This window comes from Strix aluco, chromosome Z (genome assembly GCF_031877795.1).
Source record: "Strix aluco isolate bStrAlu1 chromosome Z, bStrAlu1.hap1, whole genome shotgun sequence".
NCBI lineage: Eukaryota > Metazoa > Chordata > Aves > Strigiformes > Strigidae > Strix > Strix aluco.
The window spans coordinates 53,296,607-53,316,243 of NC_133971.1; the positions used below are offsets into that span (position 1 = coordinate 53,296,607).

The window sequence follows — 19,637 nt, forward strand, 5'->3', positions numbered from 1 at the left end:
TTGAGTGTGTGGTTAAAATGAATTAATCTCTTTTGAAATGATTCACATTTCTTCATATTTGTTCATATAATCAATATTTTATTTTCACAGGCCAGTTGAAACTGTATTGATTCTTGTTCAGAGACCAAGATACTTACCAAGATACCATCTTTCAGTAAAAAGCAATAACCTTCAAACATGGTTTGAGGCATTATATAAGACAAGGGAAATCACTCTATAGTCACAGCTCTGGCATTACCACAAACAAGTTTTTCCTTTGCCCTTTGGATTAGTTTTCATTTGCCAGTACCTACTTTTAAATCCAAGTGTAGAATACAAAATTAAACCCAACACCAGTGCCAAGGTACTCTGCATCAATGCCAATTGATAAAACACCCTTTTAATCTCAGTTTCTAACTTGGTCCAAATGTAAGGTGGTGTTGAATTGGTGATTGCCCTCACTTTTAGAGGGCAACTCCCACCCTGACCACCCACAGTTCCACATCTCCCATCACAACACAGCCATCACCTGTTCAACCCAGTTACTCTGTGACCTGCATATCTGAAATGCTATCTGTCATGATAGCACAAGGTTTTGGGTCACTAGTGACTTAGGCAGTGCCAGTGTGAAAGCAGTATGCCTAAAAAGCCCAGTAAACCCATATTTTGACCATGGTTTGCAATCTGAAAGAGAACTGAACTTTCACAGACCTTATATGACAATCCCAGAGGGTGGATGAAATATATGTGTGTTGGGGGTAGGGATGATTTTTGCTTCATGTTTTTAATTGAAACATGGGGAAGATGACAAGGACTGCTGGAAGACTCCTTACAGATTTTGACAAAGTCCTGGGTAACGAGATCTCAATGCTTTTTTTTTGGGGGGGGGGGGGGGGGTATTGATATTTACTTAGGTGGTGCCTGTTTCACACTTACCTCCATATCACACAGTTGTTAGGTCAGTGAACCATAGATTTTTTTTTTCTTTTAGAAGATTTAGAAGATTGTTGTTGAATCCTAGTTTGAAAGAGCTTTTTGGTTCTCCCCATTTAAATGTGTGTCATCAACAAGGAAGGAATCTGCATTTGCTTGATATTCTTGGCTAACACATGATGTACTCTTTCATATTTTATATATTAAAAATAAAAAACCCTATCACCTGGTTAGTAGTTCTCAAAAAATTCAGAAGATGAACAGAGATCCATTTCTGATCCATATTTTTAACTACTAAAATCTCCCAAACACTAAGTTTCACATGTCATACTCCTCATGTATTCCGTACTGGAAAGCTACTGTTGGAAGTGTGGGAAAAGCAAAACAGTGAAAAATCTGCAAAACACATTTCCTTAAAACACATGGTGCCCAGAACAAACACAGGATGGGATGGAGATCCAGTGATTTGTGTTGCCATGGCACCAAGGAGGCATGTGAAGCAAGGTGGAGGCTGCACAGTCTCGTTCTTCCACTTATCTCAAGTTTGACATGACTATGCACATTTATCTCCTGCTCTTCCCCTTCTCTCAAGGACTGTTTTGCAGTACTCTGCAGACCTTATCTCTCATTCTTCCTCTTTTCCCACAAAAAACCCCACACACCTTGCACCAAGGAATGTGCAAGAAACAATGGCTTGACCACAGTCCCACCCACTCACACATACATACTTAGATAAATACTACCCCGAGTTTGTATCTAACTTGGAGGGACGATAATCTGATACTAAATGAGAGGGACAGATGGACAGGTTTGTGTTCCTCACTCCCCCCCAGAAGGGATACCTTTTGGTAAGATTTGGGCCCTCAGCTATGCTGAGTCATTACCCGGAAATTAAGTGTGTGTGACTGCAACTGGGGTTTTTTGTGTGTAGTGCTATATAGCCAACCTGCAGTTTGTGCATTTATCATAGGCAATCTCAAAGAATCTGTAGATGTTGCATAAGAATAAACCGTACTATTCGTGAACCTGACTGCTTCTCTTGAATGCAGCCGGACCTACAGCATTCGGGCTGTTCGTGCATCTGGTGTCAGGCCTACAGTCACGGCCCTACTCGGCATACCTATTAGATAAGTCCAGCCGCCCCTAGCCCCTCTAATCTCTGAGGACTGGCTAGAACGCAAGGGGATTCATCTTTTACCATTCATTACCTTAAATGCAACAGCTACTAATAGCCTGCAAATCATGTTCCACATAGACCATATGCTTAAAGATGAACATCTACAAACTTAATTTGTAAAGCAACTTTCCTAGCAGCAATTACCTATAGCCATATTAAAACCCGACTCAACCCAGTTATTAGCATCTTGGCTTACATTCCAAAGGCTCAATTTTTGATGAATGAAAGTCCACGACTCATTTTTTCTATGTGGAGACATTAGGTGAATAGATTCTGGATCTCTGTGCCAAAACATCTGAATAAGTTTGCCTTACAGCTACATTTGAGATTTCACAGTTTCTCATGCCTTTCTAGTCAAGCCAGTAGATTTCATTTACCAAGATACAAGCAAAAGCAATGGGACTGATTTTGCACTGTCAAAACAGACAATTTCCTTTTGGTGTGCAAACCTTAACCCTTCATCTGTGTGAAGGACTTTTACTAGCACGCTCCATTCAGAATTGACATGTTTGCAACAGCTGTATTCAATCTTTTGACAAAATTGCCATCTGTCTGAATTGCTTCCATTAGTGTTTAATTTATTTTAGCCTGGAATGGGTTACTCTTTTAAATAATTAAAAACATATGGAACGAAGATGATACTTCTTTTCACTGTCACAAGTATTTAAGAGTTTTGTGAACAACGGCCATATTCTGTTTGCAAAGCTATTTCTCTCAGTACACTGCTGCAAGTGATTCAGACAGCATGGCTTACTTAGGATGTATTTTGTCTACATTAGGCATTTTAAACTGCAAGTCCATGTTCATCTTTAAACTTGCCAGTTTCCATTTTTTCCTGGAAATGATCAGTGTTGCACAGTGAACCATTTCCAGTAAAGGTTGTTCCTTCTCTCAGTTTTCAGCTATCATCATCTTTGGTCTCACATCTTCAAACATGCATTTGCATCTTGTACAAGTTCTGGTTATTTAATGAAGCCTTCCTCCCTCTTCAGAGGAACAGGCCATGCAGCACCACAAAACGACTGAATGGTTGAGGTTGAGAGGAACTGCTGGATGTCATTTGGCTGAAACTCCTCCTCAAGCACAGCCTCTTAGAGCCAGTTGCCCAGGACCATGTCCAGACAGCTTTTGAGTATTGTGGAGGACAGAGATTGTACAACCTTTATGGGCAACCTATTCTAGTGCTTAGTCACCCTCACGATAAAGTTTTCCTGATGCACAGGAAGAACCTCCTGTGCTTTAGTTTGTGCCCGTTGCCTCTTGAGCTGTCACTGGGCATCACTGAAAAGAGCTTGGTTCCTCCTTCTTTACACCCTGCCTTCAGGTATTTGTATACATTGATAATATCTTCCTGAGGCTTCTCATCTCCAGGCGGAACAGTCCCAGATCTTTCAGACCCTCCTCACATGAGAGAAGCTCCGGTCCCTAGCAGAACAGAACTACACAATGTCATTACCAGACTTTTTTTTTTATTTTCTTGCTCATTTTCACATCTATTCCTTTGGTTACCATGCTGAATTAAGCCAAGGAATTTTCTCAAAGAAATAAGACTGTTGCATGAATTGGATTGGGACAATTTGCGTTCTCATTCTCTAGTCTTTGTGGACCTTGAGAAGAACTGATGCAAATGTACAGTATTGCTGGTAGCATTTAAACAGTATCATCAAAAAACTGACCTTCACTGTCATCTGGAACTGCTCATTTTCTTTCATCAGTGCATTTTACCGACGTCTTTGAAGTTCTTTTCTGTTATTAAATAAAAGTTGGGCAAAACTTTAATATCCTCTATTTTCCAGACAACTTTCTGATCTAGCAAAATCAAGTTGCTGATTCTCTCTTTAATGTGACTTGACTGTCTGGTTGTTTTATGGCTGAGTTTCTCAATATGCCTAAACCTTTTGTTTTAAGAAAGACTTAATCTGTGCTTACAGGTAATTTTTTCTGTCTTTCCTGGAAATGTTCCAGTTGTCCTTGTTTCAAAAAGAGCTTAACTATTTTCATTGTCTTAAAGGATGGCAGAATCTATCAGCTTCAGATATTTTGCCTAAAACAATATGTGTATAAAACATATCATAGATGTTTACTCACAATATGTTATTGCTCACTTTTTGCAGTACTACAAGACAGTTGCTATGGCAGAAATGTCTTTGGAATCGACTTTAAGCTAATATTTTCTGAAAAAACTGAGAATTTTCAAATTATTTTGATTTCATTGTTTTCATTAAGTTCTTCCAGTACAAATGTTTAAAGAAATTTGAGTTCTAAAGAGAAAACTGTAAAAAGTCTGATTTCTTCAGAATGAATTGTGTTGCATCTCATTCTTACTGAGATTTGAACACACACAAGTTACTTAAACAAGAGATTCCTTTTTTCCAACTGGCTATATCTATAGGGTCATGCCTACCTGCTTCTGGAAAATATATAGGAAACAACCAACATAGATCTCAAAGAGAAAGCAGCCCAAACCACAGAAATTATAGATTTTGTTGGTCACTGATGTGAACAGCTTGATCTTAGAGGCTCCCTCGTAGCCAAAGCCATAACAGTGGGAATTATCAAAAAGTCTCTGATTTATTCTTGTCTTATCAAAACAGATCAGTTAATTCTGGGCATATTCAGGACTTTGGGAAGGTAGGTTACAGGTAAACTTGGGGATGACTGACAGGTCCTGAAATGGGGATCATGTTCTATCATGATACCTATGCAGAGTACTGACAGAGCAGAGTTTGTCAGCACTCCATCTCTCTTAATGAGCATCAGGAATTCCTGGATGTTTGATCACACAGAATTCCAGCTCACTAATGTATAAATTTCTTTTGGGAAACTGAAGAGAGAAATGAAGGAGGAGAAAAAGGGAGAATGCCACCAAAGTCTGTTCAAGTGCGTTTTCAGAGAGAGAAAAATGTTCCTGAAGAGCAGACTAGTGATGTGAACGGTTGTGTCACAGAATCATTCAGGTCGGAAAAGACCCTTGGGATCATGGAGTACAACCATCAGCCCGACTCTGCAAAGTTCTGCCCTACACCATATCCCCCAAAATCTCATCCAAATGACCCTTAAACACATCCAGGGATGGTGACTCCACCACCTCCCTGGGCAGCCTATTCCACTGTCTGACCACTCTTTCTGTGAACAATTTTTTCCTAATGTCCAGTCTGAACCTTCCCTGTTGCAGTTTAAAGCCATTCCCTCTTGTTCTGTCACTAATCACCTGTGAGAAGAGACCAGCACCAACCTCTCTACAATGTCCTTTCAGGTAGGTGTAGAGAGTGATGAGGTCTCCCCTCAGCCTTCTCTTCCTCAAATGGAACAGTCCCAGCTCCTTCAATTGCTCCTCATAGGATTTGTTCTCCAGGCCCTTCACCAGCTTCGTTGCCCTCCTCTGCACTCGCTCCAGCACCTCGATATCTCTCTGATATTGAGGTGCCCAAAACTGGACACAATACTCCAGGTGTGGCTTCACCAGTGCTGAGTACAGAGGGACTATCACCTCCCTACTTCTGCTGGTCACACTATTTCTAATACAAGCCAGGATGCTGTTGGCTTTCTTGACCACCTGGGCACACTGCTGGCTCATGTTCAGCTGCTTGTCAATGAGAACCCCCAGATCCTTCTCTTCCAGACAGCTCTCCAGCCACACCTCCCCAAGCCTGTAGCGATGCATGGGATTGTTGCGGCCCAAGTGCAGGACCTGGCACTTGGCCTTGCTGAAGCTCATCCCGTTAACATTGGCCCACTGATCCAACCTATCCAAGTCTCTCTGTAGAGCCTCCCGATCCTCATGCAGATCGACACTCCCGCTTAACTTGGTGTCATCTGCGAATTTACTGATGATACACTCTATGTCCTTATCAAGATCATCAATAAAGATGTTGAACAGAAATGGTCCCAACATCGAGCCCTGAGGAACACCACTTGTGACCGGCCACCAGCTGGATTTAACTCCATTGACCACCACTCTCTGGGACCGTTCGCTCATCCAGGCCATGGGCAGCCAGTTTTTCTATGAGAATTCTATGGGGAACTGTGTCAAATTCTTTTTGAAAATCTAGGTAGACAATATCCACAGCTTTTCCCTTGTCCAATAGTCAGGTCATTTTGTCATAGCAGGACATAGAAGGCAGGACTTGCCTTTCATAAACCCATGCTGACTAGGTCTGATCCCCTGGTTGTCCATTATATGACTTTTAATGGCACTCGAGATGACCTGCTCCATGACCTTCCCTGGTACCGATGTCAGACTGACAGGTCTGTAGTTTCCCAGATCCTCCTTTCTGCCTTTCTTGTAGATGGGTGTTACATTTGCCACCCTCCAGTCCAGTGGGGCCTCCCCAGTTAGCCATGACTTCAGGTAAATCATGGAAAGCAGCTTGGTGAGCACATCTGCCAACTCTTTCAGCACCCTTGGGTGTAACCCATCTGGTCCCACAGACTTGTGTGCATCCAAGTGGTGTAGCAGGTCTCTGACCACTTCCTCCTTAATTGTGATGACCTCATTCTGCTTCCCCTCCCCATCTCCCAGCTCATGAGGCTGGGTGTCCAGGGAACAGCCAGTTCCACTGCTAAAGACTGAGGCAAAGTAGGCGTTGAGCACCTCAGCCTTTTCCTCATCCTTAGTTACCATGTTTCCCTCTGCATCCAATAAAGGAGGGAGATTTTCCCTAATCCTCCTTTTGCTGTTAATGAATTTATAGAAACATTTTTTATTATCCTTAACAGCTGTAGCCAGGTTGAGCTCTAGCTGCGCTTTGGCTCTCTTAATGTTCTCCCTACATAACTTAACTACATCTTTATAGTCTTCATGAGAGACCTGCCCCCTCTTCCAAAGGTCATAGATTCTCCTTCTGCTCTTGAGATCCAGCCAAAGGTCCCTGTTTAGCCAGGCCGGTCTCCTTCCCCGCCTGTTTTTTTTTTAGCACGTGGGAACAGCCTGCTGCTGTGCCTTTAAGACTTCTCTGTTGAAGTATGTCCAGCCTTCCTGGACTCCCATATCCTTCAGGGCAGCCTCCCAAGGGATTTTGTTGATCAGTCTTTTGAACAGGTCAGACTTTGCCCTCCGGAAGTCTAAGGTGGCAGTTTTACTAACCTCTCTCTTTGTTTCTCCAAGGATAGAAAACTCAATCATCTCATGATCACTGCTCCCTAGACAGCCTCCAACCTTTACTTCCCCCACAAGCTCTTCCCTGTTCACAAGAAGCAGGTCCAGGAGGGCACCTTCCCTGGTCGGCTCACTCACCAGCTGTGTGAGGAAGTTATCCTCCACACATTCCAGGAACCTCCTGGATTGTTCCCTCTCTGCTGTGTTGTGATCCCAGCAGATACCCGGGAGGTTAAAGTCCCCCACAAGAACAACGGCAAGTGACCGTGAGATTTCCCCCAACTGTTTATAGAAAGCTTCATCCACCTCACTGCTTTGGTTAGGAGGTCTATAGCAGACTCCCACAGCAAGATTTGCTTTATTGGCCCTTAACCTAATCCAAACACTCAACCCCGTTATCACTATACTTGATTTCTGAGCTCTCATAGCATTCTCTAACATACAGGGCCACTCCACCACCTCTCCTTCCCTGTCTATCCCTCCTGAAGAGCTTGTAGTCATCGATTGTGGCACTCCAGTCGTGTGAGGCATCCCACCACGTTTCTGTGATAGCTACTATGTCATAGTTCTCGTGCTGCATCATGGCTTCAAGCTCCCCCTGTTTGTTGCTCATACTGCATGCATTGGTATAGATGCACTTGAGATGAGCTAATGAATCCAACACCTTTTTGTGAGTGTGGGCCCCATTCCGTATCAGACCCTTCTCAGATGCTTCCATGGTTTCTAAACATCTTTCCCTTCTCTCAAATGAAATGGTAGAGGGAGAGCCCTCACCAGTCCACCATCCTTCAAGCCTTGGCATGCTTATTCCTAATAGGCCCAGTTATCTTCCCCCCCGCCACCTACCACCACCCCCCCCCCCCACCCCCCCCTCCCTTGTCAAGCAAGTAGGGCATGTGCCCCATTTGCATGCTTATTGATGTAGATGAAAATCATGTAATACTTGAATGGCTGGCTGAGTGCTCACATCCAGCACATCTCATGCTTTGACTGACACTGCTGGCAGTCTGACTCCAGAAAGCTCTGTAATACTCAACTGTTACTTTGACTATATTTTCTAATGGTGTGTTTGTTAATTTACATGGTTTCCATTCCATTACTCTCAAATGCTTAAGAGAAATGAGATTAATTCAAGTAAAAAAAAATTCTAGAATTTTACACCTTCTACTATTTCCTGCTAAGTCAGTGCAAGGTTTCTTTTGTGAAAGAAGAGCTACCCATTCCATTACCACACTGTGCACTCAGTCTGATGTGTTTATGTCACTGAAGTCAGCATCTATCATCTTCTGTTTGGCAACGGTGAAATAGATTGCATCTTTCATCATCTCACTACAGATAATTGTCATTCCCAAAAGCTACTGGTATATGAGTCTTCTCAAAGAAGGCATGCTTGTTGTGTTTTGTTTTTTTTTATTTTTAATTTTAATTTAAATTAGCTATGGCTAAGGCATTAATGAAACTGACCACATCTCACATTAATATTATTTTTTATTAGAGATCTTATTTTACATATCCCCATAGATATAAAACCTTCCAAAAGAAAATATCAAAAACCTTCAGTTGAAATCAGTTTGTTTTGGACAATATGAGCAAGTAAACCAAAGACATTTAAGATAAAAAAATGTGAAAAAAAAAATCAGTACAGGTGCAACTCTGGTATGGAATGTAATTACAAGGTTTTAAAACCATTTCTTACACACCACTGTCTTTAAAATCATACTGGAAGGTAAGGATGCTTGGTTCTCTTAACCAGTAGTTATAAACCCAGCAGCTATAAAAATAGAAAAAAAGAAAACAGTATGATTAAATTAGATAGCTGATGCACAGAAAAAGCAAGAACTTAATTGAAATATCCAATATAACAAAAATATAGCTTAAGAATTCATTAAGAGTTGTTGGAAAAAAATGCAAACCCATCAACAACCACATTCTGAAACAACTAAAGTAAAATTTATTATCCGACTTCAACTGGAGTTTTGACTTACTTAAGGATTTCAGGAAAGGATCCCAAATTGAAGGCTGTTCTATTGTTACACAAAAAATGCAAAATAAAGGAACAAAGATTAAATCTGCTGGTTAAGGAAGATTCAGGCATCATGATTGTACAGCTGATGATAGAAGATTGCTATATGAAACATCTTTTGGAAGCAATTCCAACAGGCAAAATACTTTAAAACTTTATTGCATCAAAATTTTATTCTTCTGCCTAACAAAACTGAAATAGTATTTTAAAAGCTCTCTTGCACAGAACACATAAAAGTCTCTGAAGCATCTTAATTCTGAAGATGTAACAAAATAAACATTATGAGAAATTTCTGCTGGCAAGTCTACCAAGCTTCGAGTTCCAACAAAAGATAGTATTTTCAAATACTACAGCTAAGAAAAGTTACAGTACATGTTTATTGCATGAAAACATCCATTTACTGGATCCATCCGATTCTTCCATTTGTGGTTAGTGGTTCTTGTATTCTTGACATAACTTGCACGAGATCCTACTAAGTATTCCATTAATTACAAAACACACAGTAGACTGAATTAAGTAGGGAAATCTACACAATCTCAACAAAGATCCAACCTGTGACAATGCATGAAATCCAAGTTTCACTTCATTTTCTTTTAAGATAGCCTGCAGCTACATGATGTAATTTGATACACTGTGGAACAATGATGAAATAAAATACAGTAGGCAATATTAGAGTTAGAAAATAGCACATCTTTTTACCAGTTATGATGATTTTTCATGAATTAGTATTAAAGACAAGCGATGAGGTATGGAAAAATAAAGCATAAGCAAGAGAGAGAAGAAAGAGTTAGGAAGATAAATGAAGACTAGGAAATGGGACCATACTCAAGTGCATGTTTATATATATTAACTGTAAACAGTAGCTCTACTTAGGGAAAAATTTTTCACACTTGAGTGGCTTCAGCACTAAATATGAATCAATATGTGAAAAGACTCAATTTTTCAGTAATGTGGACACTGGCAATGTAAATGAGGTTGCAAGTTTGAAAAATGTTGTTTAAAATATAGGCACATGATTCTGAATTAACAGGTCACCACAGTCTGTACAAGCACATGTTTTGATGGGTTTGCAAATTATGTCTTGCTTACTATCAACTCTCTGCATCAAGTCGCAATTTCCTTGAAAGCAGCCAAATTTAGATTTTATAGTAAATCTTTTTTTTGTCTGTTTCATGTTACAACGTCATTTTAATACATTCACATAGTCAAAATGTTCTGAATAAGATAGCACAAACTTGGTGCAGGAGGATATAGATCAGAGTGTGGCCAGCATTGTCAAATAGGAGATACACAGCTTAAGTATTATATAAACTACCTTTCCCCTAAAAACATTAACATAGACACCAAAATTGTAACAAGACGTATCAAAAAATAAGGCACATTTATCTTGATATGGTAATCTTGAAATAGAAAACTCATTTCAGAGAACATTGGTATCTAAATGAGTTTTATAAAAAATTGTGTATTCATGATCATTATGGACATTTCTAATTACACATGATAATGGAACAATTGCACATATCCCAGTGTGTCAAGTAACAAAATGGGAGTTTTATTAAACATTTTCATTGCAAAATTATTTTGTAGGTTCATGTTCTCCTATTTACATAACTCAGGTGAGTGGTAGAAGTATTAAGATCTACCATCACTTATCACAAGTACTGCAGGCTTTCATTTTACCACAATTAATAATCCCCTTTGTGTTGAATAAATTGAAATTAATTGTGGAATAAATTGACATTACTGTCATTTATATAAATGATTGTAAATATTTGGACATTAGCTACTACACAATAACATTTTATTCCATTTTATTTCCAAGCTGCATCAGGACTTTCTACACTGAATTATTTGTACATATATTCATCAAGGATCAACAAAGAAGGCTGATTAAAATCCAATCCCCTCTTTATGAAAATTAAAACACCAGAAACATCATTAGTTAGCATTTAACCTGAGATTTTATCTGTTGAGAGGTTAACTTCCTTAAGAAATTTCTTCACTTGTTGCATTAACTTATACTGATGTTGTTATTTTATGAAAAAAAGAACAAAACCAAAACCCAAAAAAGTTGGTTGCAACATGGCTTTTCATTGTGTTGGTCAAAAAAAATTATAGAATGAACGTTTTTCTCACAGTATCCAGAAGCTGGAATAATAACAATGTGCTTCTTATTGCACGTGAAACTTAGAGGAGATGTAATTGCAGACTCCTCTTCTCTATCTGAGTATTAAAGCCAGATTTCATCTTAGTCGAATCCGGAACGTATTTATCTCCATAGAACTCATATTTATTTCACTTATATTTCTGGTATCCGGAGGTGAATGCATCAAAGATAAAGATGCAGGTGTAAGACTTTCCACTCTGAATTTGTTAAAGAGTTTATGTACCTTTATCTGGAAAATAAGAAGAAATATGTTTAGAAAATACAGTATATATCTTAAAATTGACTTCAACCTGATCTCTAACAATGATCCAAATGATACATCTCCTTACAGGTATCAGCACAGCAATTCTTACTATGAGTAGTTTTAGGTACCATGTCTCAAATGCTATACACTAAATTAGATCTTTTTAGGTAGTGTTCACTTGCTGCATTTCAAAGCAAGTAAGTTAGATCAATATATTAAAAAACTGATCAGAAATATTTGGATTAAAAGTCTTCTTGTTTCTAAAAAACCACTCTTTGGCTTAAAAAAAATCCCAAACCTATTTCAAAACTTGATTACAGAATTTTTACAGATTCATAACCATCCAGTCCATCTGTAACTCTCAGAATGAAGTTGTATAATTCATATTTTATAAGTTTATGTACCACATCAATTCTATAGCAACTGCAAAACACTTAAGATATTTGCAATGGTGTAGGCCATGCAAGTGAGCATGGGTAGACAAAGGACATGCTATAACAAGCAAGAGTTTTCAAAGTAACAGTCACATAATTTGTGGATATGTTAATAATATTCAAGAGATACACATCAGAATATGTCATTTGACTCTTTTTACTTAGTAAAGTTCTAAAACACTATTAAAAGTTATTTGAGAATTACTGATGTGTGTTACATGAAAACCACATTTACAGTAAGTTAATGAGATTTAAAACTGACCTAGAAGTTTACTTGCTGATGCTTACATGGTCATTCCCACACACCAGCAGATCCATACCTTTATCAAATGGAAAGCAGCTTTCAAGATGAACTTAACTATTACTCTGAAAGTATATATAGTATGTACAACTCTTGAGAAATAACGACCTAGACTTCTACAATTTGACTTAAACATCAATGTTTCTGCTGTGAGGTAAGGTAAGGTACCCATACCTTTCCCTGAGTAGAGGAACAGAGCAAACCTATGTCTCTGTTTGAAAATCTACAGTCAAATCCCTTTCTGTGAAGAATCAGAGTAGCTTCATCAGATGGCTCAATATCCACCTACAAATAAACAAAATTAAAAAATACTCAGAAAGTAGCAGAGCTAGAAAGCCATTTTAGGACCTCATAAAATTATAACTACTTTATAGTGATAGAGCCACTTATCCTTTAAGTAATGTTCAGCCTAAATTGAACAGCAATGTTTCTTTCTGTACTTAGTCTTATAAATAGTAAAAGAACTAAACAGCAAAGAGTTTAGATTAACTAAGTACAACAGAATACAAATGGAAGTTGTTAACCAAGGAGTTCAAAGACTCAGAATTTAAGTGTAGCTATCATAGTTGTATTAACTGGCTTCCCAGAAAAAATATACGGCAAAACCCAAAACAAACTAGAAATCATATGCTAATTACAATAGTCAGTTTTAAATACTCATCGTGACTACATTCTATCAAGCTTTTATTTTGTAAAGTTGCCCTCTAAAATCTAACTCAAAGTATACAGGAAATCATACACTAAAAACCAAATATTAAATAAATTTTATGTTTATAGATTAGACATATGGTGCTCTTGAGTCTCAAGGGGCATCAAAGGTAACCCAAGAGTAAACCACAATCTCAACTTCCTAGTTTGGACCCAATTGCTAAAATCACTTTGGACAAATGGTCACAAGGATAGCATAAATGCCTCAAAATCAGAATCTTGTTTTGATATGTACTTCAGAAAACAGAGTCATAGCCTAGAACTGGCTAGAAAACCTCACTTTACACAAAAACGTCTTTTTTTTTTTTTTCTTTTACATTAAGATGTAGAAAACCACTCTTGTACAGCAAGAGTAACAGAAAAGAAATTCTTCACATTATAGATGAATGTGCATGCAATCTATCTTCACACCACAAGTGGCACATGACAAGATGCCCTTCATGCTGCAAGCTGTATCGCTACACTCACCTCAGTAATTTATTTTTTATGATGCATTACTGTAATTATTTCTTTTTTGTTGTTGTTTTACATTCTTCAGCTCTTCATCTTATTACTTATATAGTAAGGGTGTAAAAAAGATGGTTCTATCCACAGCCATGCCAGCTCTTCGGGCTATTTTTCTCTAATTTATTTCTGGCTTACTTGTTTTTGTACAGGTGTTTTTTCCCAAAAGTCTCTGCCATGAGTTAGGTTCACGTCTGGTACTTCAGTAAGTATTGTCTTGGAGAAACCTATGCCAACAAGCATTAGGCACTTTGTGATGCTTTAGCTCTTGAAGGTGTAACAAACAAGAGAGGTCTTAATCTAACAGCCTTCAGATCCAGAACAATTTTCTCCTAATAAAGGAGGTCTTGAAAGAGATTGAAGCAGCTTCTCTGAAACCCAGCATGACACAGCTTCATTGTATGACAATTTCATAGCATTAAGTATTCATTCAGATAATAAAAAAAAATGGTAAAGTGATAAACTTAATGTTAGTATTTTCTAAGTTCCTGATTTAAAATAGTAAAAATTTACTCAGAATTTGGAATTGAAATAAGATACTTTGCACTAAAATATTGATTGGTAAAAACTTCACACAGTTTACAAATCATGAATAACTCAGTTTGAGAAGATTTTAATGAACAACATTAGCTTATAAGCACCTAAAATCAAGTTTCAATTAATGAATGGTGTCTGCAGTCAGGCTGTTCAAACAAGTTTGCAGTACTTAACATCACTGATGGTTGAAAAAGTTCTTATCCTGTTTATTGCAACAGTATTACCACTTTCCACATTAAGTAAGGTAATAATGAAGATGTACAAAATTATTTTCTGCCTGCAACTATGAAATACCTGACTTGGTTTTCACTGTCACTGATGTGACAGTGTTGCACTTAAAAGTAGACATTTTTATGCACACAGAATAATACTGTCTGCCTAAACATCAGATTAGTGAAATATTAAAATTCAACCAGCAGAAGCCTGACTTGCTATGGGGTAAATTAATGTTAAAAATCCAAGCCAGTAATGGGTATCAACACTTCCTCTATTACAGTGGAATTATCTTGTAGTAATCTGCATAACAAATGCATTTATGCATTTCAAATGATGGCATTAATATTTCACCTCCTAAGTTTTTAAAATTAAATATAATCTTAATTACGATTCAAAATATTTAAAATAGAAAGGTAATAATTAATGACACCTTCAGGAAAAGAGTTTTGGTAAGTAAAAACATCTATGATATAGTAGTCAACCTTTTAGAATTCCCAGGATTTTATCATGCACATACCATTCATGTGTAATAAATTAAGCTGTTCTAAACTATTGTCAAAGCAGGTGTAAGACTAAGTTGCCACAGCCTCTGCATCTACTTTAATTCTTCTTATACCATCTCTAGGTAAATTAAATTAAGTGTATGCAAGCATGTCTAAGGAAGGATGAACCTAATTTACATCAAATACACCTTCTAAACATGACCATGCTAACTGCATGAAAACCTGTGATAAATTTCTCAGTTTTCAACAAACAACATCCATAATCTTGTAAAACTTCACAGCGTTGTTATATGACAGAAATTCCCTAACTACTGCACAATCAAATATCTGGACTGTCTTTCTTGGAAGAGTTGCCAAAGTTTGATATAATTTTGATCTGAGAAATAAAATGCAGTTCTCATATCAGGCTTCTAGATGGAAAAAAATTTTGCTAGGCTTTCTTATAAGCAGTATCCTGGGGCAATGCTGCTAAAATTTTTATGAGAAAGAAAAACCATTTAAACACTTTTTTATCTGATTACTGTAAGCTAACAAACATGCATTGAAAAGTTCAAGCAACACGACAAAAATATGTATATATATTTAGTATAACTGGACAAATGTACTCAGTTTTTAACAGCTTCAACAGTTCACGCAATGGAGAAGTAGTCTACATGTCTGGAAAAAATTGCAATGTGTCAATTAGCCAGAATTATGACACATCATTCACATTCTTGGAAGACAGAGAAAGGAAACAGAAAGTGAGGAGAGATTTAAAAAGGCCATTTTGACATTCAAGAAATTATTTGCAAGGCATAACATCAATTCTGCTGTGGGGAATAACTGTTCTGTACCTATAACGATAGTGCTCCTATCCTGTGACTACTGATAACTTTCACTTTGAAGTGCACAAAGTAATGCTGCAAACTCAAGAGCTGTCAGTCAAGTAATCATTGAAATAAACACATTGTGGACAGGGAAGAGATCATAGCCTCAAACATTCTTATACCAACTGGAATAGTGGGGCCAGTATAGCCCAGATAAAGTTGTAGAATTCACCTATGAGTAGTAACATTGAACTCAAAAAAGCAGACGCAGAACCAGCTTTCCATTTCACGGGTTTCATGGCCACACAATCAAACAAGTGAAGGAAGTTTAGGCCTTGAAAAGGGAGAAGGGGCACGTTCATGAAGGTCTGCCCTGAATTTGACATGCTGAAGCAAACAGCTGTTGCTGAGCTGCCTGAGGTAAATGAAAAAATTTTTACAGTGAAGTGTGGAACATACACTTCACATGAAGATTTAATTCAATATGAAGCTTCCTCCTAACTCGGGTGTAAGACCCACAGAATCAAGAGTTATTTCACTTTGAAATTCAAAATAAGAAAAAGTCACAGCTGAAGATTAAACATGAGATTGAACTATTAAGGGAAAGCGTGAGAAAGTAATTATTTACTTTTTAAAATAATGATTAAGACTAAAAATGAAGAACTATGTTAAAATAGTAGCCAAGGGCAAGCTTTGCAGATATTCTGAATATAATGAGGTATAACCTCAGCCACCACGGAGACTCTAAGGGAGAAGGAACAACTGTAGTTTGTAAGTATCTAAGTATGGCAGAATTAAAAAGGGATTTAATCTATGGTAACAGCACTGGTGAGTAATACTGCAATACAGCATAAAGTTAACATACTCCCCCTTTAAAAAGTGTTGAAAAACTGAAAAGAATTTATACAAGAGCTGGCAGAAGAATGCACAAACAGTTCTACTTCTATAGTTTATCAAACAGAAAATTGAAATATGGTGGTCACAATTGTGCAAGTTCCTTTGCAAGGAATATTGAGTACAGAGCAGGCGGTTTGTTTTTGTTTGTTTTGTTTGTTTGGGGTTTTTTGGTAAACCTACCAGAGAACAGTTTCACAGGAACCAAGGACTGTAAAGTAATGTTAGAATAATTAAAATAGATCTTGTATTTAAGCTTAAAAATATTTTAAGAATTTATTCCTATGGATGTTAAGACATGGTAGATTTTCTTTAAGTCTTCCAAACGGAATCAGATGGGTTTAAAACTATATGCTTTATTAAAAACACAAGTAATTGTATTCAGAAAAAAGTCTAATGACCTTAAATTTAATTCTTCTTAATACAGAAGAGGGTGAAGCATATGAACCTTCTGCTCTTAAACTTTGGGAATACGCTGAAATGTGTCACCTCCAGATACAGAATAATACACTATGTATATTATTATGTTGTGAGAAAACAATTTCTGTATTTCACATTACTTAGACACAGGTCTCTAGTTTTTGCAGAATTAACAAAAACTAGTTATCATGCTGCAGTTTATCATATCATATAAAAAAACCTCCCACAAATTACTTTTCTGAAGTATTTGATTAAATTATACTAATAAGCTACATCATGTTTGCTCATAAAAATACTAGTTTGACCTTACCTTTGATTGGATTGTCCTCAGATTGACTATATGCATGTCACAAGGCATGGATGACACGAGTGGAGAAAAAGTATTTAGCATCTCTGGGACACCTGAATCTGCATATGTTGACATTGGAATTACAGGATGATTTAAGAAAGAAGATGTCATATGGCTAAGAAGTGAGGGAAAACTGACTGGTGCCTTCTCTTCATTCTGCAAAATACAAGAGAAAATATTTTTAAACTCAAATTAATATATCATCATGTCTAAATTTTTAAACACACTTACTTTATATATGATTTCATTAATTTAACAGAAAATTTTCATTTATAGACTATTTAATTACTTTTGGAAACTTCTGATCATCCACTAATACACTAAATACTAGGTATTCTTCCTGGTTTTACAATCATTAGTACACCTTACAAAATTAACATTAGATGACACCTCATTTTACACCATTCCTCAGTTTTCTGTGTTAGCCCTTCATGTGTAAACAATGTAGTTTAGAGAAAGAAATCAGCTACCACTTTGGCAAGTTGCTCCTATCTATTCAATATCTACCTGAATACTGACAGCCAGCTAGTCTTTTGCAGGCTTCCTTTTATGCGTAAATTTTCTGTCTGTATTTCTAGATACTTTCTTCAGATTCATCTAACTTGTATCCTACATCCCTCTCCCTTTCTTTTTAAATTTAACTTCTTTAAACTGTTTGCTGGAAGAAACTGCAACTAGAATCTTTGCCTTGGTCTACAATGCAAAAAATTTCTTTCAGCAGTTTTATTTCAACATCATGCCAGCAGGAACTGAAGGGACTCTCTCCCAAGATTTTCCAAGTTTCATAGTTTGCCAAGTTTTGTACTTTGCCAAATTTTGTATTTGCAGTGCTTTTACATGGCTGCAGAAGCTGTGTTACAAACCTGAGATGACTAAGTTCTACATATTCACAGCAGCTAGTAAAAGCTCCATAGAAGTCAGAAACGAAAACAAAGGAACTTTAAAACCACAATTTCTGTTTTAGAACTACCGTGAAGATAAGGTAGAAATGGGTGAAAACTTATTTTGCTCTTACTTTTTATTGCATACTGTGAAAGACTGAAATGTCAAATGACTGTCTCAAAGCTTGCTTGTGTCTGTGCAAACCTCAAGGACAAGCTGCTGCGGCCTTTGGATTAGTCTAAGGAAGCAAGAGTATATAAAAGGATGCACCCCCTACTCCCTTGCAGTTGCATTGTCAAACTCCTTAGATAAACTCAAAGAGGGAGACACAGACTGAGTGGAAACCAAATGTTTATCAGTGGCCCCATCCTGTAGCCCTTTGTGGCTCTATTGTGTACGCCAGACACCATGCCTGCATTGCTAATGAACTGGTAAGAGGCGAGCATTTCTGCCCCAGAAGCTGCATGCAGCAAAAACCTGTGGGACCAGAGAAAACAAAACTAAAGGTGGGCAGATATGCTAATCAGCTGATACAATGAACTTAAAAGGCAACATAAAACTTTGCTGTGTGTGCACCCACCACCAAAGAACTGAAGACTCAGGACCAACGGGACACTGCTGGATCCATAGTGGTGACTATTCTTGTGACTATTCAGCAAGTTTGCTTCATTTCTGTCTTTTCCTTCCATTCTGTCCTATCGCTACCCCTCTTCACTTTTAATAATAAAAATCTGGTTTGGGTATACGGCATTTGACCTCGTTTGTGTCTTAATCTCACTCTTGGGATCATATCAAAACCTCCCCCCGACACTGGATTGGGACACATACTTAATCAGATAAATCCCTGCTTCTTTATAGTTAAACAGGTGATTTTTAGTGAAAACTTTGTAGAAAGTTTACTGAAAACATAGAATCTTAAGCACTGATATCTTAGATTTGCATTTTATGATAGGCTGAAAACATGGAAATAAAAAATAAATGGAAGACACTTAAAGCAAAGGGGAGTATTATTTATCAGCTTATAATGGACAACCATAACAGTAACTCCTGTTTTGGGGTGTGTATGCATGTATGCATATTTGTTTCTAACTCTGCAGTAGTATTAAATACATCTGACATTGTAGCAATTAAAAATATGCCAGAGCTGAACTCAGGCAAGATGGTAATTTCTGTTTTATTCTTGCTGCTATTCTTAGTAATGACTAACACTGTTTGGCTTTTTAGTAGTTACTAAGCATTAAGACTAGTATTTTTATAGATCTATTATGACCCCCAAATTACTTTCCAAAAATGGTAATAGTTGATAGTTATAGAGGATTGCTCCTCCATGCACCTCACTACGTTTATTTACATCTGCCACTTTACTGCATGCTTAATCAGTCTTGAGTCCCCCAACTCCTCAGTTAGCCTTGATTTTTTTTTTTTTTTAACTTTGAACAGTTCAGCACCACTGGCAAAAGTC

The 19,637-nt window shown here is 37.5% G+C and overlaps 1 protein-coding gene across 7 annotated transcripts in view; it reads right to left on the minus strand.

Moving 5' to 3' along the window:
* Positions 1–8,657: 8,657 nt before the first annotated feature.
* The window catches only part of MAN2A1 (mannosidase alpha class 2A member 1), a 126,305-nt gene continuing 115,325 nt past the window's right edge, over positions 8,658–19,637 (minus strand). Inside the window, exons 20-22 of one of the 7 annotated variants that reach the window (XM_074811552.1) lie at positions 17,255–17,449; positions 12,531–12,641; positions 8,658–11,606 (exon numbers count right to left, since the gene is read on the minus strand). In XM_074811552.1, the coding sequence (XP_074667653.1) occupies positions 11,454–11,606; positions 12,531–12,641; positions 17,255–17,449 (459 nt within the window). In that variant the 3' untranslated portion in view covers positions 8,658–11,453. Of the gene's footprint in view, positions 11,607–12,530; positions 12,642–13,529; positions 13,961–17,254; positions 17,450–19,637 lie in introns of those variants that run through there. The other 6 variants (XR_012621509.1, XR_012621511.1, XR_012621508.1 and 3 more) reach the window with 6 other exon arrangements.